The sequence below is a fragment of the Phyllobates terribilis genome, unplaced genomic scaffold (assembly GCF_046119375.1).
Source record: "Phyllobates terribilis strain yellow unplaced genomic scaffold, ASM4611937v1 Scaffold_11__3_contigs__length_659146591, whole genome shotgun sequence".
Taxonomy (NCBI): Eukaryota; Metazoa; Chordata; class Amphibia; order Anura; family Dendrobatidae; genus Phyllobates; species Phyllobates terribilis.
In genome coordinates, this window is record NW_027362771.1 from 483,547,192 (window position 1) to 483,566,347 (window position 19,156).

The 19,156-nt window shown below is 39.5% G+C and overlaps 1 protein-coding gene across 1 annotated transcript in view; it reads left to right on the plus strand.

Moving 5' to 3' along the window:
* The first annotated feature begins 1,029 nt into the window (after positions 1-1,029).
* SKOR1 (SKI family transcriptional corepressor 1) overlaps positions 1,030-19,156 on the plus strand; it is a 50,578-nt gene continuing 32,451 nt past the window's right edge. The window contains exons 1-2 of the mRNA XM_073650863.1: positions 1,030-1,276; positions 5,359-6,949. Coding sequence (XP_073506964.1) covers positions 5,369-6,949 — 1,581 coding nt within the window. The 5' untranslated portion in view covers positions 1,030-1,276; positions 5,359-5,368. The remainder of the gene's footprint in view (positions 1,277-5,358; positions 6,950-19,156) is intronic.

Below are 19,156 nucleotides of genomic sequence, written 5' to 3' on the forward strand. Positions count from 1 at the left end.
ACAGATAGATAGATAGACAGCAACAACTAGAGGCAGCACTGCAGAAAATGAGGCAAAAAGAGTCGTTTATTTAGCCCATTGATATGATGGATAGATTAGATGGATAGATTAGATAGGAAGATAATATATACATATATATATATATATATACATATATATATAAATAAAATATATACCAGTGAGATAATAGACATAACTTCTATAGCAATGATTTGGCTGTGATCCATCTACATATTAGATGAGCTATATGCACAGACAGTGTAATAATGTAGTTTACTGTATACTTATTGCAACTAGACAGCTCCTGCTACTTTACAAACATTGTAGCTTTTATTCTTCATGGAGCTCACCCACACTCCTCTGGAGTATTCTGTATTACTGGTTATACATGAGGTTAGTGTAGCATCCCTCAGACAATCTTATAAATCTAAGAGACAGAATATGAGGAAATTGTGCGTGTGGGATTCTGCATGCACCACCATGTATGATCAGCTAAGGACAGCACAGCCAGAATACGCAGTGAGTATATTACAAGGGGACTGGGGCTGAGATATTATTTAGCTGTTGTTTATTACAGCTTCAGTTATCTATCCCTTAATATAACACCACTTGCCGCAAGAAAAAGACACTAAGAGTCTATAAATGCCTTATGGCTGTGTTACTGTTACAATGTGCCACCAGGCTCCACTTTCTAGCTGCCACTCTTAAATATGAAACTAATTTCCCTCACTGCTAAACTCTGGGAGAGATCCTGGGAAATGGATCGAATCCTCTTATGTTTATCCAGCAATTAATTAGTAATAATTATCATCTTCATGATTACACTTTTCTCACACATCAGATTTAAAGGGTCCCCCCCCCTACACACACAGAACAGAGAGGAGGTAGTGGGAGGAGAAGGATGAGGGTGGTATCTGCTAGTAGTAATAATAATAAACACTCACAGGTGAAGAGTAATCCCCCCACTTACCTCTGGTATCTTCTGCACATCTCACTCTCTAGGAGGAAGGAGCCCACCAGCCAGTGCTGTGCCGCTCACAAGGGGTTAAAGGGAACATGTCAGTGCTAAGTGGAGTCGCCTCCCTATTATTGTAGCTGTCACTGGATCATTGGGAGCACTCAGATCAGCCGCATCCTCAGCGCTTGTGTGGACCCCAAGCCCATGGTGCTAGCCTCAGCCTCCATGTCCTGCCACCCTCTGAGCCCATAAGTAGGGTACAGTGGAAGAGCAAGCTTCTAAACTGGAGGAGATAGCAGCAGCCCACAGTACACGAGGGTAAGTAACACTGTGCTCTGCACACAGCTTTTATGTCATCTATCTATTTCATATCTATCTATCTAACCTTGCAATCAAACAAAATATCATCATCACTATAGGTAATTTTCAGAGATCATTAAACCCATTTTAAATGTGATTTCACCCCCATAACAACCCTGTCAGGGTAGACAGAGGCCACCCCAATTTTAGCGAGTGCTGCTCCTCATCTTATTATTCTGTGTAATTACAATGCAATCCCCTTCATTAGGTGATCTCTTTATGATAAGCCGCTTTCCGTGGTTTTCGTGTGCAAGACTTGTACAATTGGTACAGTTAAATAAACTAAGCTGCTCCAGGATTATCCAATGTCAAGACTTTACCCAAAGACCAAGAGCTGGATTTGGAAAAGCACAAAAAGGATTATTAGGAGAGAGAAAATAAATATGTACAGGGGCATAAGGATTCACACATAATGCTCCACCGTGATATTAATGCAAGAATATTTACATGTGTGGGGACACAATATTTCTGTCTGCCTATATTCATTCATCTGCTTAAAAACTAATATAGGAGATACACACTAGGACGAATGGTTTCAATTTCAAAGCTGAATACTTAATACACACAAAGATTAAAATGAATATATATATATATATATATTTATATATATATATACACACATACACATATAGTGAATAAATAATATATATACATATGTATAGTAAATATATATATATATATTATATATAATCATGTATGGGTAGTAATATAAAAATAACATTACAGTACAGTAAATACTATTGTGCAATATTTAGATAGGCTAAATAGATGGATGTTTTGGAACATCATAGCAGTACAACAGAACATTGGTAGCAGTTCTGATGTTGTTCTGCTGGAATAATTAACATTTAGGTGATAGTTTTGTGTGACTGGACAGGACATCATGCATGGTCCTAGGACAGCCTGTACCTGTACTGTGTTGTCAAAGATGAAGGTACTGCCCCTACATTGGGTTGTGGAAATACAATAAGCAGGGGTTATAGACAGGAGACAGCTGTAGACTTGAAAGGAAGATGTTGGACTGTTTGCTGTGTAATACACAGGACATGTATGATGTATCTGTACTAAGGAATAGTGAAGTGATCCCAGTATTCAGCTCTGAGAGAGAATGGAAGAAGAGGGTATAGACCTCAGAGGGGATCAGGACTTTTTGTGTAGTGATAGTCCAGTGTAATCAGAAAGGTTACTAGCAGTTTGTACATAAATCTGTATCATACCAAGATAAGGCTCACACTATTTTTTTATACAGTTTATCCAAACTGATTGGACAAGACATGGTTTCCCTTTTTAACTATATTTAGACCTGGGTGTCTTGTAGTATTTATTTTTTATTCTGCCTGACATGAATATGATACTTCATCAGTTTGCAAGCCAAATAAATGAATGGTCAATCAATAAATATATATACAAACACATAATAAAATTCTTGAAGGACTGTTTACATTATTTAAAAAAACGCTGTATAACATTTATTGCTACTGTGAACAGTCTTACATTAACAATTCACAGACAGATCTAATGCTCGCCGACTGATATTAAACAAACTAGAAAACCCTACACAACTTCACTATATTATACATAGCAGACATTTAATTATTGTATACACACACGAGAATATTATATACACACAACATACCTGATCATACATTAATGAGATTATTATATAGACACACACAGCATACCTGATAATACACACGAGAATATTATATGCATACAACATACCTGATAATACATACATGAGAATATTATATACACATACACTACCCCATAGGTCACAATATGCGACCTTGTTATATACACACAAAATATTACTTTTTTTATACATACACACAATGACATTATCATGTACACTGTAACTTTATGTGCTTACAAGATATGATTTAAAACATCAGATTATTTATCATACATATGCCAATTGCACATACTTTATTTTTTTTGTATGCATACAATATATATATTCATTTTTTGTATATATATGTATAGCCTAAATACATGAGATTATCATACTTTACACAGCATATTCAAAATAACATACAAGAGTTAATAAGCGAAAAGGACACGAAATAATAATGCAGATGCTACACAAGATATAGGTGGTTACATGTCACATTTACAGACATGAATTTACAATATATATAAATTTAACAAGCAGAAATATTTTGACATTGGACACACATTGGCTTGTTGGGATAATCCATATATGTCACATCCTGCCGTTTAAGTCTCTGCACCGTTCAAAGCAGGTGGGGGACTGATATGAAAGCTAATGAAAATAAGTTTTGTATAAAACTGTACTTTTACATCAGTTGTAACATCAGCCATCTCTCCCGATCGGTTGCACGCAGATCTGTCCGACTAAGGGGCAATCAGTCAGCAGCTCTATTATTTTCTGTAGCTGCTGTGATCAGTTTAGGCAGAATGCACAGCACAGATCCGTCTCTCCAGCAGTGTGAGCAGGACTCCTCCACCACAGGTGTATTCTGCAGTGAGGAGATCGGACCCCCTTGTACTCCCTGTGTCATGCACCTGCTCCATAGTGTGACATTTGGGTCCTTTGTGTGCGGATTCCTCTACGAATATCTCTCAGCCCCCCATGCATTATAAGGCAGTGATTATATCTCTGCTCCCATGTCTGTACTGTCTCCTACAGTCATTTATTATTTATAATAACGCATCCGGACTGTTCTCTGCATCAGGCGGGGACCAGAAAATACTCTTAGAAATACCGGCAGTGAATATTGGGATTGGGGCCTGATCCTATGAGCTCACACTCTAAAACTGATGACGGCTCTGGCAATAAAGCAGGCCACCGCTCATTGTGTAGTTTCGGCTGTATAGACCACAAAACACATGAAGCGGAGACGACTTTATAAATTACTTTTTCCTTTGGACATCATTATGATTAATTAAGAATAAGGCTAGTCACACTATCAGTATTTCGGATCAGTATTTGTAGCCAAAGTCAGGAGTGGGTAAAAAATACAGAAGTGGTGACGAGTTTCTATTATACTTTCCCTGTGATTGTTCCACTCCTGGATTTGGCTTATAAATACTGATGTAAAATACTGACCAAATACTGATAGTGTGACCGTAGCCTAATAGAAAGACTACCTGCACCGCTATATATCTACATATCTATCTTGACAATACAATTGCAATATATAAAAATGTATGATAAATGTAGTTATATTACACTGGAATATGGGTAAAACGATATAATATTTGCACAAATAACTTTTCGAATAGAATATGCGGAAATATGAAAATTCCACTGAAAATAACATCATTAAACGAAATCTTCTGCTCTAAGAAATAACAAAGATGTAATATCGCAGAGATAGAAACTATAAGTATCACACCACTGCAAATAATACCGATAGTGCTGAGCAAATAACTTATCATTGGCCCCTTCACAGGCTGAGGACAACCAACATGTTTCCATTTTCCTCTTCCGTTACAAAAAGTTACTAACAATATTAAAAATATTTATTTATGAAGAGAAAACTAAACTCGCAACATTGTCACTTCTCCAAAATTGTCACTATTATTGACATGTCATAGTATAGAGATAGTCTATATATTATATATATATTCACAAAATCATCATCACTGACATGTCTATATATATATATATATATATATATATGTATATATATATGTAAAATATTTATATGTATATAGATATAAATATCTATCTATCTATACACTATTAATGAGTATAAATAATGTGCCATTAGCCAGGGGATAGTTTTCTATTAAATATTATATACCACAGATATACTGCATTATTCTATCCATCCAGTTGCATATCTATACTGAACTATATAGTATAGTACTGTATGTATAATATTATTGTATATAATATGTCAGATATAACAATTGTGCCTAGTGATTATAATTTATATTGTAGTTGTACAACACAGGCATGTTGGGCCATGATAGTGTACATATAGATTTGTATATGTACAGATGCCAATGTATATATACAGGTCGCCTTTGTGCTGATGACACTGACTTTTGTCCCACGTTGTATCTTGCAGGGGAGACACTATGGAGGGGATCAGCGCCCAGAGGGAGCCCGGCTCCTCGCCCAGCACTAAGCCCCCGGGCCAGGACACGCAGCCCTTCTCATCCCTGAAGCCCAACCAGGTGGGGGAGACGTCGCTGTACGGGGTGCCCATCGTGTCCCTGGTGATAGACGGGCAGGAGCGCCTGTGCCTGGCGCAGATCTCCAACACTCTGCTGAAGAGCTACAGCTACAACGAGATCCACAACCGGCGGGTGGCGCTGGGCATCACCTGCGTGCAGTGCACCCCGGTCCAGCTGGAGATCCTGCGCCGGGCGGGGGCCATGCCCATCTCGTCCCGCCGCTGCGGGATGATCACTAAGCGGGAGGCCGAGCGCCTGTGCAAGTCGTTCCTGGGGGAGCACCGCCCGCCCAAGCTGCCCGAGAACTTCGCCTTCGATGTGGTGCACGAGTGCGCCTGGGGCTGCCGGGGCAGCTTCATCCCCGCCCGGTACAACAGCTCCCGGGCCAAGTGCATCAAGTGCGGCTACTGCGGCCTCTACTTCTCCCCCAACAAGTTCATCTTCCACTCGCACCGCGCCCCGGACTCTAAGTACACCCAGCCCGACGCCGCCAACTTCAACAGCTGGAGGCGGCACCTGCGGCTCAGCGACCCCACCGCCTCCGACGACCTGGCGCACTCCTGGGAGGACGTCAAGGCCATGTTCAACGGCGGCACCCGCAAGAGAGCCTTCCCGTCCCCGGCGTCCAGCAGCTCGGCCCGCCAGCACCTGGAGCTCCGGCCTCCGCCACCGCCGCCTCCGCCACCAGCCAAGAGCCTGCGGGGGGACGAGGAGCAGGCGGCGCGCAGCTTCCCGCTCATCCCGGTGCCCAGCAAGAGCTTCTCCGGAGTGCTGCACAAGATGACGCCGCCGCTCTTCCCGCCGCCCCCCTACGGCTTCCCGGCCTTCGGTCTGTGCGCCAAGAAGGATGACGGCGGCCTGGGGGACAAGGGGGCTCTGCCCGGCGTCTTCTGGCCGGCCGCCCCGGCCTCCAAGGACTCCGTATACCCACCCTTCCCGGTCTTCTGGCCGGCAGCCGGGGCGCTACCAGTCCCCTCTTACCCCGCCTTGTCCCAGCAGCAGGCGTCAGCCAAGACCGCGGGGGAGGCGGAGGAGCCGGAGAGCAGCGGAGAAGCCCAGGAGGAGCAGTCCGCGAACCGGGAGGAAGAGCGCTCCGGGGATGAGGGGCGGCCCGGGGAGCCGCTCACGCCCAGAAAGCTCCGCTACATCTCTGCCTTCAGGCCGGTGGTGAAGGCTGCGGAGAGTCTGGCCAAGTTATACGGGAGCCGGGAGGTGTACGGGCCCAGCCGGCCGCCGGGGTACAGCTCCCCGGACCTGCTGAGCGACACCTCCAGTTACCGCTCCGCCTCTCCCGGCCCCGACACCGCAGACGAGCCCGAAGTAGACGTGGAGTCCAGCCGCTTCCCAGAGGAGGACCGAGGAGCCAGCGTAGTCCCGGGGCCGTGCTCCAGCGCCTCCTCTCCGGCATCAGCCCGGGACACCGAGGACAGGAGGGAGCACAGCCCGAGGGAGGACAGTCCGAGGAGCACCGGCGGCTACCAGGTGAGGAGCGGGGCCAAGGACGCGTGCGCAGAAACCACGGGTGTAATATACCACAGGTGTAATATACAGACATAAACTCGGGTGTAATATATACACATAAACCACAACCTGCTGGTGTAATATACAGACATAAACTCGGGTGTAATATACACACATAAACCACAACCTGCTGGTGTAATATACACACATAAACCACAACCTGCTGGTGTAATATACAGACATAAACTCGGGTGTAATATATACACATAAATCACGGGTGTAATATATACACATAAATCACGGGTGTAATATATACACATAAACCACGGGTGTAATATATACACATAAGCCACGGGTGTAATATTTACACATAAACCACGGGTGTAATATACACACATAAGCCACGGGTGTAATATATACACATAAGCCACGGGAGTAATATACCACGGGTGTAATATATACACATAAGCCACGGGTGTAATATATACACATAAGCCACGGGTGTAATATATACTCATAAGCCACAAGAGTAATATACCGCGGGTGTAATATGTACACATAAACTACGGGTGTAATATACACACACAAACCACGGGTGTAATATATACACATAAACCATGGGGGTAATATAGACACATACACTGTGTTCCAAATTATTATGCAAATAATATTTTCTCAGATTTTCCCAAATTACCTTTATGAATTGCAGTCATTGTAATTTTCCAGTCAAATAACTATTAGAGTACAATTGAAAGGTTTTTGTACAAACTGCCTATGATAACAGAATATTTTTTAAAAAATAAAAAACTCAGACTGCACTCAAAATGCATGTTCCAAATTATTATACACAGCAGAGTTTTCAACCTTTTCATTTTAATAAAGAACAAAAAAATTGTCATTTGTGAAATTCTAAGCATTAGCAGGTTATTACAAACTGAAATCAAACAGTTTTCAACTCAAAACTTTATTCTAGGTGATGTTACATTTGCACATAGGACCGCTTGTTTGAAAGGAGCTTCTGAACTCTCTCGTCCATTGAATTTGTCAGGTTTTGGATGGTTTCTGCTTTAATTGTTTTGCATGAGGACAGAATACCCTCCCAGAGCTGTTGCTTAGATGTGAACTGCCTCCCGCCATCATAGACACTCCTTTTGATGATGCTCCAGAGGTTCTCAATGGGGTTGAGGTCAGGGGAGCATGGGTGCCACACCATAAGTTTGTCCCCTTTTATGCCCATAGCAGCCAGAGATGCAGATGTGTTATGTGCAGCATGAGACGGGGCATTATCATGCATGAAATGATCTCGATGGTCCAGATGGATGGAATGGAGGATGGCTGGTTGATGGACACCCCATGCAAACACGGCTACGGCGCTAACAAGGAGTAGGTGGAGTAATGTTTTGGGCTGGAATCATGGGGAGAGAGATTGTCGGCCCTTTTAGGATCCCTGAAGGGGTAAAGATGAACTCCATAATGTATGTTGAGTTTCTCAAACAGCACTTCCTTCCATGGTTCAAGAAGAAGAACCGTGCATTCCGCAGAAAGATCATTTTCATGCATGATAATGCCCCGTCTCATGCTGCACATAACACATCTGCATCTCTGGCTGCTATGGGCATAAAAGGGGACAAACTTATGGTGTGACACCCATGCTCCCCTGACCTCAACCCCATTGAGAACCTCTGGAGCATCATCAAAGGGAGTGTCTATGATGGCGGGAGGCAGTTCACATCTAAGCAACAGCTCTGGGAGGGTATTCTGTCCTCATGCAAAACAATTAAAGCAGAAACCATCCAAAACCTGACAAATTCAATGGACGAGAGAGTTCAGAAGCTCCTTTCGAACAAGGGGTCCTATGTGCAAATGTAACATCACCTAGAATAAAGTTTTGAGTTGAAAACTGTTTGATTTCAGTTTGTAATAACCTGCTAATGCTTATAATTTCAAAACTGACCATTTTTTTGTTCTTTATTAAAATGAAAAGGTTGAAAACTCTGCTGTGCATAATAATTTGGAACATGCATTTTGAGTGCAGTTTGAGTTTTTTATTTTTTTAAAAATATACTGTTATCATAGTCAGTTTGTACAAAAACCTTTCAATTGTACTCTAATAGTTATTTGACTGGAAAATTACAATGACTGCAATTCATATAGGTAATTTGGGAAAATCTGAGAAAATATTATTTGCATAATAATTTGGAACACAGTGTAAACCATGGGTGTAATATAGCACGGGTGTAATAGACACACATAAACCACGGGTGTAATATATGTACACAAACTACGGGTGTAATATACCATAGGTGTAACATATACACAAAAGCACTGGTATAATATATACACATAAACTACAGGTGTAATATATACATATATATCCCATGGGTGTAATATATACACATAGACTACGGGTGTAATATGTACACAAACTACTGTACACAAACTACAGGCGTAATATACATACATAAACCATGGCTGTAATATATAAACATAAACTACGGGTGTAATATGTACACAAAAACTACGGGTGTAATATGTACACATAAACTACGGATGTAATATATACACATAAACTACGGGTGTAATATGTACACATAAACTACGGATGTAATATATACACATAAACTACGGGTGTAATATGTACACATAAACTACGGATGTAATATATACACATAAACTACGGGTGTAATATGTACACATAAACTACGGGTGTAATATGTACACATAAACCACGGGTGTAATATACACATATAAACCACGGGTGTAACATGTACACATAAACTTCAGGTGTAACATGTACACATAAACTTCAGGTGTAACATGTACACATAAACTACGGATGTAATATATGCACATAAACTACGGGTGTAATATACCATAGGTGTAATATATGCACATAAACCACGGGAGTAATATACCACGATTGTAATATATACACATAAACCACGGGGGTAATACAGACACATAAACCATGGGTGTAATATACACACATAAACCATGGGTGTAATATATGCACACAAACTGCGGGTGTAATATACCACAGGTGTAACATATACACAAAAACACTGGTGTAATATATACACATAAACTACAGGTGTAATATATATACATATATCCCATGGGTGTAATATATAAACATTAATTACGGGTGTAATATGTACACGTAAACTACGGGTGTAATATACACACAAACCATGGGTGTAATATACCACAGGTGTAATATATACACATAAACTACAGGTGTAATATATACACATATATCCCATGGGTGTAATATATAAACATAAACTATGGGTGTAATATATAAACATAAACTATGGGTGTAATATGTACACATAAACTACGGGTGTAATATGTACACATAAACCACGGGTGTAATATATACACATAAACTACGGGTGTAATATGTACACAAACTACGGGTGTAATATGTACACATAAACTACGGGTGTAACCTGTACACATAAACTACGGGTGTAATATATACACATAAACTATGGGTGTAATATACCATGGGTGTACTATATACACATAAACCACAGGGTTAATATAGACACATAAACCATGGGTGTAATATACACACATAAACCATGGGTGCAATATACCACGATTGTAATATATACACATAAACCACGGGTGTAATATATACACATAAACCACGGGGAAAATATAGACACATAAACCATGGGTGTAATATACACACATAAACCATGGGTGTAATATATGCACACAAACTGCGGGTGTAATATACCACAGGTGTAACATATACCGTACACAAAAACACTGGTGTAATATATACACATAAACTACAGGTGTAATATGTATACATATATCCCATGGGTGTAATATATAAACATTAACTACGGGTGTAATATGTACACATAAGCTACGGGTGTAAAATACACACAAACCATGGGTGTAATATACCACAGGTGTAATATATACACATAAACTACAGGTGTAATATATACACATATATCCCATGGGTGTAATATATAAACATAAACTATGGGTGTAATATGTACACATAAACCACAGGTGTAATATATACACATAAACCACGGGTGTAATATGTACACAAACTACGGGTGTAATATGTACACATAAACTACGGGTGTAACATGTACACAACCTACGGGTGTAATATGTACACATAAACTACGTGTGTAACATATACACATAAACTATGCGTGTAATATGTACACATAAACTACTGGTGTAATATGTACACATAAACTACGGGCGTAATATGTACACAAACTACGGGCGTAATATGTACACAAACTACGGGTGTAACATGTACACAACCTACGGGTGTAATATGTACACATAAACTACGGGTGTAACATATACACATAAACTACGGGTGTAACATATACACATAAACTACGGGTGTAAAATATATACACCTAAACTACGGGTGTAAAATATATACACCTAAACTACGGGTGTAAAATATATACACATAAACTACGGGTGTAAAATATATACACATAAACCACGGGTGTAATATATACACACAAACCATGGGTGTAATATTCCACGGGTGTAATATATACACATAAACCACGGGGTTAATATAGACACATAAACCATGGGTGTAATATAGACACATAAACTATGGGTGTAATATACCACAATTGTAATATATACACATAAACCACGGGTGTAATATATACACATAAACCACGGGTGTAATATAAAGACATAAACCACGGGGGTAATATAGACACATAAACCACAGGTGTAATATACACACATAAACTACGGGTGTAATATACCACGGGTGTAATATACACACATAAACCACGGGTGTAATATATACACACAAACTATGGGTGTAATATACCACGGATGTAATATATACACACAAACTACGGGTGTAATATACCACGGGTGTAACATATACACAAAAACACTGGTGTAATATACCACGGGTGTAATATATACACATAAACTACAGGTGTAATATATACACATATATTCCATGGGTGTAATAAACTACGGGTGTAATGTGCACACATAAACCACAGGTGTAATATACACACAAACCATGGGTGTAATATACCACGGGTGTAATATGTACACATAAACTACGGGTGTAATATGTACACATAAACTACGGGTGTAATATGTACACATAAACTACGGATGTAATATGTACACACAAACTATGGGTGTAAAATATATACACATAAACTACGGGTGTAAAATATATACACATAAACCACTGGTGTAATATATACACATAAACCACGGGTGTAATATATACACATAAACCACGGGTGTAATATATGCACACAAACCATGGGTGTAATATACCACGGGTGTAATATACACACATAAACCACGGGGGGTAATATATACACATAAACTACGGATGTAAAATATATACATATAAACTATGGGTGTAATATGTACACAAACTACAGTTACAATATACCGTATACACAACCTACGGGTATAATATATAAATATAGAATATATACATAACACATAGATGTAGTATATATATATATATATATATATATATATATATATATATATATATATATACAGTACAGACAAAAAGTTTGGACACACCTTCTCATTTAAAGATTTTTCTGTATTTTCTTGACAATGAAAATTGTACATTCACACTGAAGGCATCACAACTCTGAATTAACACATGTGGAATTATATACTTAACAAAAAAGTGTGAAAAAACTGAAAATATGTCTTATATTCTAGGTTCTTCAAAGTAGCCACCTTTTGCTTTGATGACTGCTTTGCACACTCTTGCCATTCTCTTGATGAGCTTCAAGAGGTAGTCACCGGAAATGGTTTTCACTTCACAGGTGTGCCCTGTCAGGTTTAACAAGTGGGATTTCTTGCCTTATAAATGGGGTTGGGACCATCAGTTGTGTTGTGCAGAAGTCTGGTGGATACACAGCTGATAGTCCTACTGAATAGACTATTAGAATTTGTATTATGGCAAGAAAAAAGCAGCTAAGTAAAGAAAAACGAGTGGCCATCATTACTTTAAGAAATGAAGGTCAGTCAGTGCGAAAAATTGGGCAAACTTTGAAAGTGTCCCCAAGTGCAGTTGCAAAAACCATCAAGCGCTGCAAACAAACTGGCTCACATGAGGTCCGCCCCAGGAAGAGAAGACCAAGAGTCACCTCTGCTTCTAAGGATAAGTTTATCCGAGTCACCAGCCTCAGAAATCGCAGGTTAACAGCAGCTCAGATTAGAGACCAGGTCAATGCCACAAAGAGTTCTAGCAGCAGACACATCTCTTCAACAACTGTTAAGAGGAGACTTTGTGCAGCAGGCCTTCATGGTAAAATAGCTGCTAGGAAACCACTGCTAAGGACAAGCAACAAGCAGAAGAGACTTGTTTGGGCTAAAGAACACAAGGAATGGACATTAGACCAGTGGAAATCTGTGCTTTGGTCTGATGAGTCCAAATTTGAGATCTTTGGTTCCAACCACCGTGTCTTTGTGCGACGCAGAAAAGGTGAACGGATGGACTCTACATGCCTGGTTCCCACCGTGAAGCATGGAGGAGGAGGTGTGATGGTGTGGGGGTGCTTTGCTGGTGACACGGTTGGGGATTTATTCAAAATTGAAGGGATACTGAATCAGCATGGCTACCACAGAATCTTGCAGCGGCATGCTATTCCATCCGGTTTGCGTTTAGTTGGACCATCATTTATTTTTCAACAGGACAATGACCCCAAACACACCTCCAGGCTGTGTAAGGGCTATTTGACCAAGAAGGAGAGTGATGGGGTGCTACGCCAGATGACCTGGCCTTCACAGTCACCAGACCTGAACCTAATCGAGATGGTTTGGGGTGAGCTGGACCGCAGAGTGAAGGCAAAAGGGCCAACAAGTGCTAAGCATCTCTGGGAACTTCTTCAAGATTGTTGGAAGACCATTTCCGGTGACTACCTCTTGAAGCTCATCAAGAGAATGCCAAGAGTGTGCAAAGCAGTCATCAAAGCAAAAGGTGGCTACTTTGAAGAACCTAGAATATAAGACATATTTTCAGTTGTTTCACACTTTTTTGTTAAGTATATAATTCCACATGTGTTAATTCATAGTTTTGATGCCTTCAGTGTGAATGTACAATTTTCATAGTCAAGAAAATACAGAAAAATCTTTAAATGAGAAGGTGTGTCCAAACTTTTGGTCTGTACTGTATATGCATACAAACATATGTACATTACACACAAAGTTATTATACATGTACCACGCATAAAATAGTGAGATAATATATCCATACAAGATGTATATAAAGCATATTGAATATATACCATATATTAGAAATATATAATGTATGGCATATGCTGTGGGATATAAATATAGAGCACATAAAACATACATATATAAGATACGTGTAGTGCACAGAGCACTTAGGGTATACATATGGAACAGACATGTAGGGCAATATAAATTTCACTTGTAACAAATATGTGCACATTTAACGTACAAATAGATCTCACATACAAAATCAGTAAGAATATTTACAATGTAGTATATATTTATAGCACATGTACCATGCACACATACTATCCATGTACAAAACACGTAACATACAAACTTGATATACATATACAGCACACATACCATATACATGTAGAGCAAATATACCATACATACAATATACATATACACAGAACATATACCATATACACATGCTATACATAAACAGCATATATAACATACACTCAATATACATGTACAACACACATACCATACATTCATGATATACATATACAGTAAATACATCATACATGTGATATACATGTATGACACACATATCATACACACATTATATACATGTACAATACACATATCATATACTCAAAATACATGTACAGCACACATACCATGATATACATGTGCCTCACATACACCATACACAAACAATATACATGTACATCACACAAACAATATACATGTACATCACACATACAATACACATATGATATACATGTACTTCACACATACCATAAACATGATGTATATGTAAAGTACAGACACCATACACATTATATACATGTACAATATACCTACCATTCACCAATATACATGTACAGCATATATTCCATACACACAATATACATGTACAGTTCAGACACCATATACACAATATACTTGTACAACACACAATATATACATGTACAATACACATACCATACACATAAACATTTACAGCATACATACCATACACACATGATATACATGTATAGTACACATACCATACACACACGATATACGTGTACAGCACACATACCATACACACATGATATACGTGTACAGCACACATACCATACACACACATGATATACACGTACAGCACACATACCATACTCACACATGATATACATGTACATCACACATACAATACTCATATGATATACATGTACTTCACACATACCATAAACATGATGTATATGTAAAGTACAGACACCATACACATTATATACATGTACAATATACCTACCATTCACCAATATACATGGACAGCATATATTCTATACACCCATATACATGTACAGCATATATTCCATACACACAATATACATGTACAGTTCAGACACCATATACACAATATACATGTACAACACACAATATATACATGTACAATACACATACCATACACATAAACATTTACAGCATACATACCATACACACATGATATACATTTACAGCATACATACCATACACACATGATATACATTTACAGCATACATACCATACACACATGATATGCATTTACAGCAAACATACCATACACACAGGATATACATGTACAACACACTTACCATACACACACATGATATACATGTACAACACAATTACCATACACACACATGATATACATGTACAACACACATACCATACACACACATGATATACATGTACAGCACACATACCATACACACACGATATACATGTCCAACACACTTACCATACACACACATGATATACATGTACAACACACTTACCATACACACACATGATATACACGTACAACACACTTACCATACACACACGATATACATGTACAACACACATACCATACACACACATGATATACATGTACAGCACACATACCATACACACACATGATATACGTGTACAGCACACATACCATACACACACATGATATAAATGTACAGCACACATACCATAAACACACATGATATACGTGTACAGCACACATACCATACACACATGATATACGTGTACAGCACACATACCATACACACACATGATATACATGTACAGCACACATACCATACATGTACAGCACACATACCATGCACACATGATATACATGTACAGCACAAATACAACACTCACATGATATACATGTACAGAACACATACCATACACAATATATAGGTACATCACACGTGCCATTCATGCGATATTGTGTAACACACATACCATACACACATCATAAACATGTAAAACACCTACCATACACTCATGATTCATATGTACATCACACAATAAATAGGGCACAGGCTCTATCGGCAATGGCATAGCCACCCACAGATGTATCATGTATATTGTGCTGTTATGCTATGCTCACCAGTGTTACATAAGGGGCAGCTATAGGCTAAACACTTGTTCGGTCCACAGCTGTTCCTCCTGACTCCCGAGCAGGCATGATTATTTTTGTAGGTTGGGGAATGACCATCATCCCACACACCCTATACTTATTCCCTATGATCGCATATAATATCAGTATTGTGCAGGTGTAGTAGTCTGCACCCAGTAATATCAGTATTGTGCAGGTGTAGTAGTCTGCACCCAGTAATATCAGTATTGTGCAGGTGTAGTAGTCTGCACCCAGTAATATCAGTATTGTGCAGTTGTAGTAGTCTGCACCCAGTAATATCAGTATTGTGCAGGTGTAGTAGTCTGTACCCAGTAATATCAGTATTGTGCAGGTGTAATAGCCTGTACCCAGTAATATCAGTATTGTGCAGGTGTAGTAGTCTGTACCCAGTAATATCAGTATTGTGCAGGTGTAGTAGTCTGCACCCAGTAATATCAGTATTGTGCAGTTGTAGTAGTCTGCACCCAGTAATATCAGTATTGTGCAGGTGTAGTAGTCTGTACCCAGTAATATCAGTATTGTGCAGGTGTAATAGCCTGTACCCAGTAATATCAGTATTGTGCAGGTGTAGTAATCTGCACCCAGTAATATCAGTATTGTGCAGTTGTAGTAGTCTGCACCCAGTAATATCAGTATTGTGCAGGTGTAGTAGTCTGTACCCAGTAATATCAGTATTGTGCAGGTGTAATAGCCTGTACCCAGTAATATCAGTATTGTGCAGGTGTAGTAGTCTGTACCCAGTAATATCAGTATTGTGCAGGTGTAGTAGTCTGTACCCAGTAATATCAGTATTGTGCAGGTGTAGTAGTCTGCACCCAGTAATATCAGTATTGTGCAGTTGTAGTAGTCTGCACCCAGTAATATCAGTATTGTGCAGGTGTAATAGCCTGTACCCAGTAATATCAGTATTGTGCAGGTGTAGTAGTCTGCACCCAGTAATATCAGTATTGTGCAGTTGTAGTAGTCTGTACCCAGTAATATCAGTATTGTGCAGGTGTAATAGCCTGTACCCAGTAATATCAGTATTGTGCAGGTGTAGTAGTCTGCACCCAGTAATATCAGTATTGTGCAGGTGTAGTAGTCTGCACCCAGCAATATCAGTATTGTGCAGTTGTAGTAGTCTGCACCCAGTAATATCAGTATTGTGCAGGTGTAATAGCCTGTACCCAGTAATATCAGTATTCAGCAGATGTAGTAGTCTGTACCCAGTAATATCAGTATTGTGCAGATGTAGTAGTCTGCACCCAGTAATATCAGTATTGTGCAGGTGTAGTAGTCTGCACCCAGTAATATCATTATTGTGCAGTTGTAGTAGTCTGCACCCAGTAATATCAGTATTGTGCAGGTGTAATAGCCTGTACCCAGTAATATCAGTATTCAGCAGATGTAGTAGTCTGTACCAAGTAATATCAGTATTGTGCAGATGTAGTAGTCTGCACCCAGTAATATCAGTATTGTGCAGTTGTAGTAGTCTGCACCCAGTAATATCAGTATTGTGCAGGTGTAATAGCCTGTACCCAGTAATATCAGTATTGTGCAGGTGTAGTAGTCTGCACCCAGTAATATCAGTATTGTGCAGTTGTAGTAGTCTGCACCCAGAAATATCAGTATTGTGCAGGTGTAGTAGTCTGTATCCAGTAATATCAGTATTGTGCAGATGTAGTAGTCTGTACCCAGTAATATCAGTATTCAGCAGATGTAGTAGTCTGTACCCAGTAATATCAGTATTGTGCAGGTGTAATAGTCTGTACCCAGTAATGTCAGTATTGTGCAGGTGTAGTAGTCTGTATCCAGTAATATCAGTATTGTGCAGATGTAGTAGTCTGTACCCAGTAATATCAGTATTGTGCAGGTGTAATAGTCTGTACCCAGTAATATCAGTATTGTGCAGATGTAGTAGTCTGTACCCAGTAATATCAGTATTGTGCAGGTGTAGTAGTCTGTACCCAGTAATATCAGTATTGTGCAGGTGTAGTAGTCTGTACCCAGTAATATCAGTATTGTGCAGGTGTAATAGTCTGTACCCAGTAATATCAGTATTGTGCAGGTATAGTAGTCTGTACCCAGTAATATCAGTATTGTGCAGATGTAGTAGTCTGTACCCAGTAATATCAGTATTGTGCAGGTGTAGTAGTCTGTACCCAGTAATATCAGTATTGTGCAGGTGTAATAGTCTGTACCCAGTAATATCAGTATTGTGCAGGTGTAGTAGTCTGTACCCAGTAATATCAGTATTGTGCAGATGTAGTAGTCTGTACCCAGTAATATCAGTATTGTGCAGGTGTAGTAGTCTGTACCCAGTAATATCAGTATTGTGCAGATGTAGTAGTCTGTACCCAGTAATATCAGTATTGTGCAGGTGTAATAGTCTGTACCCAGTAATATCAGTATTGTGCAGGTGTAGTAGTCTGTACCCAGTAATATCAGTATTGTGCAGATGTAGTAGTCTGTACTCAGTAATATCAGTATTGTGCAGGTGTAGTAGTCTGTACCCAGTAATATCAGTATTGTGCAGGTGTAGTAGTCTGCACCCAGTAATATCAGTATTGTGCAGTTGTAGTAGTCTGCACCCAGTAATATCAGTATTGTGCAGGTGTAGTAGTCTGTAC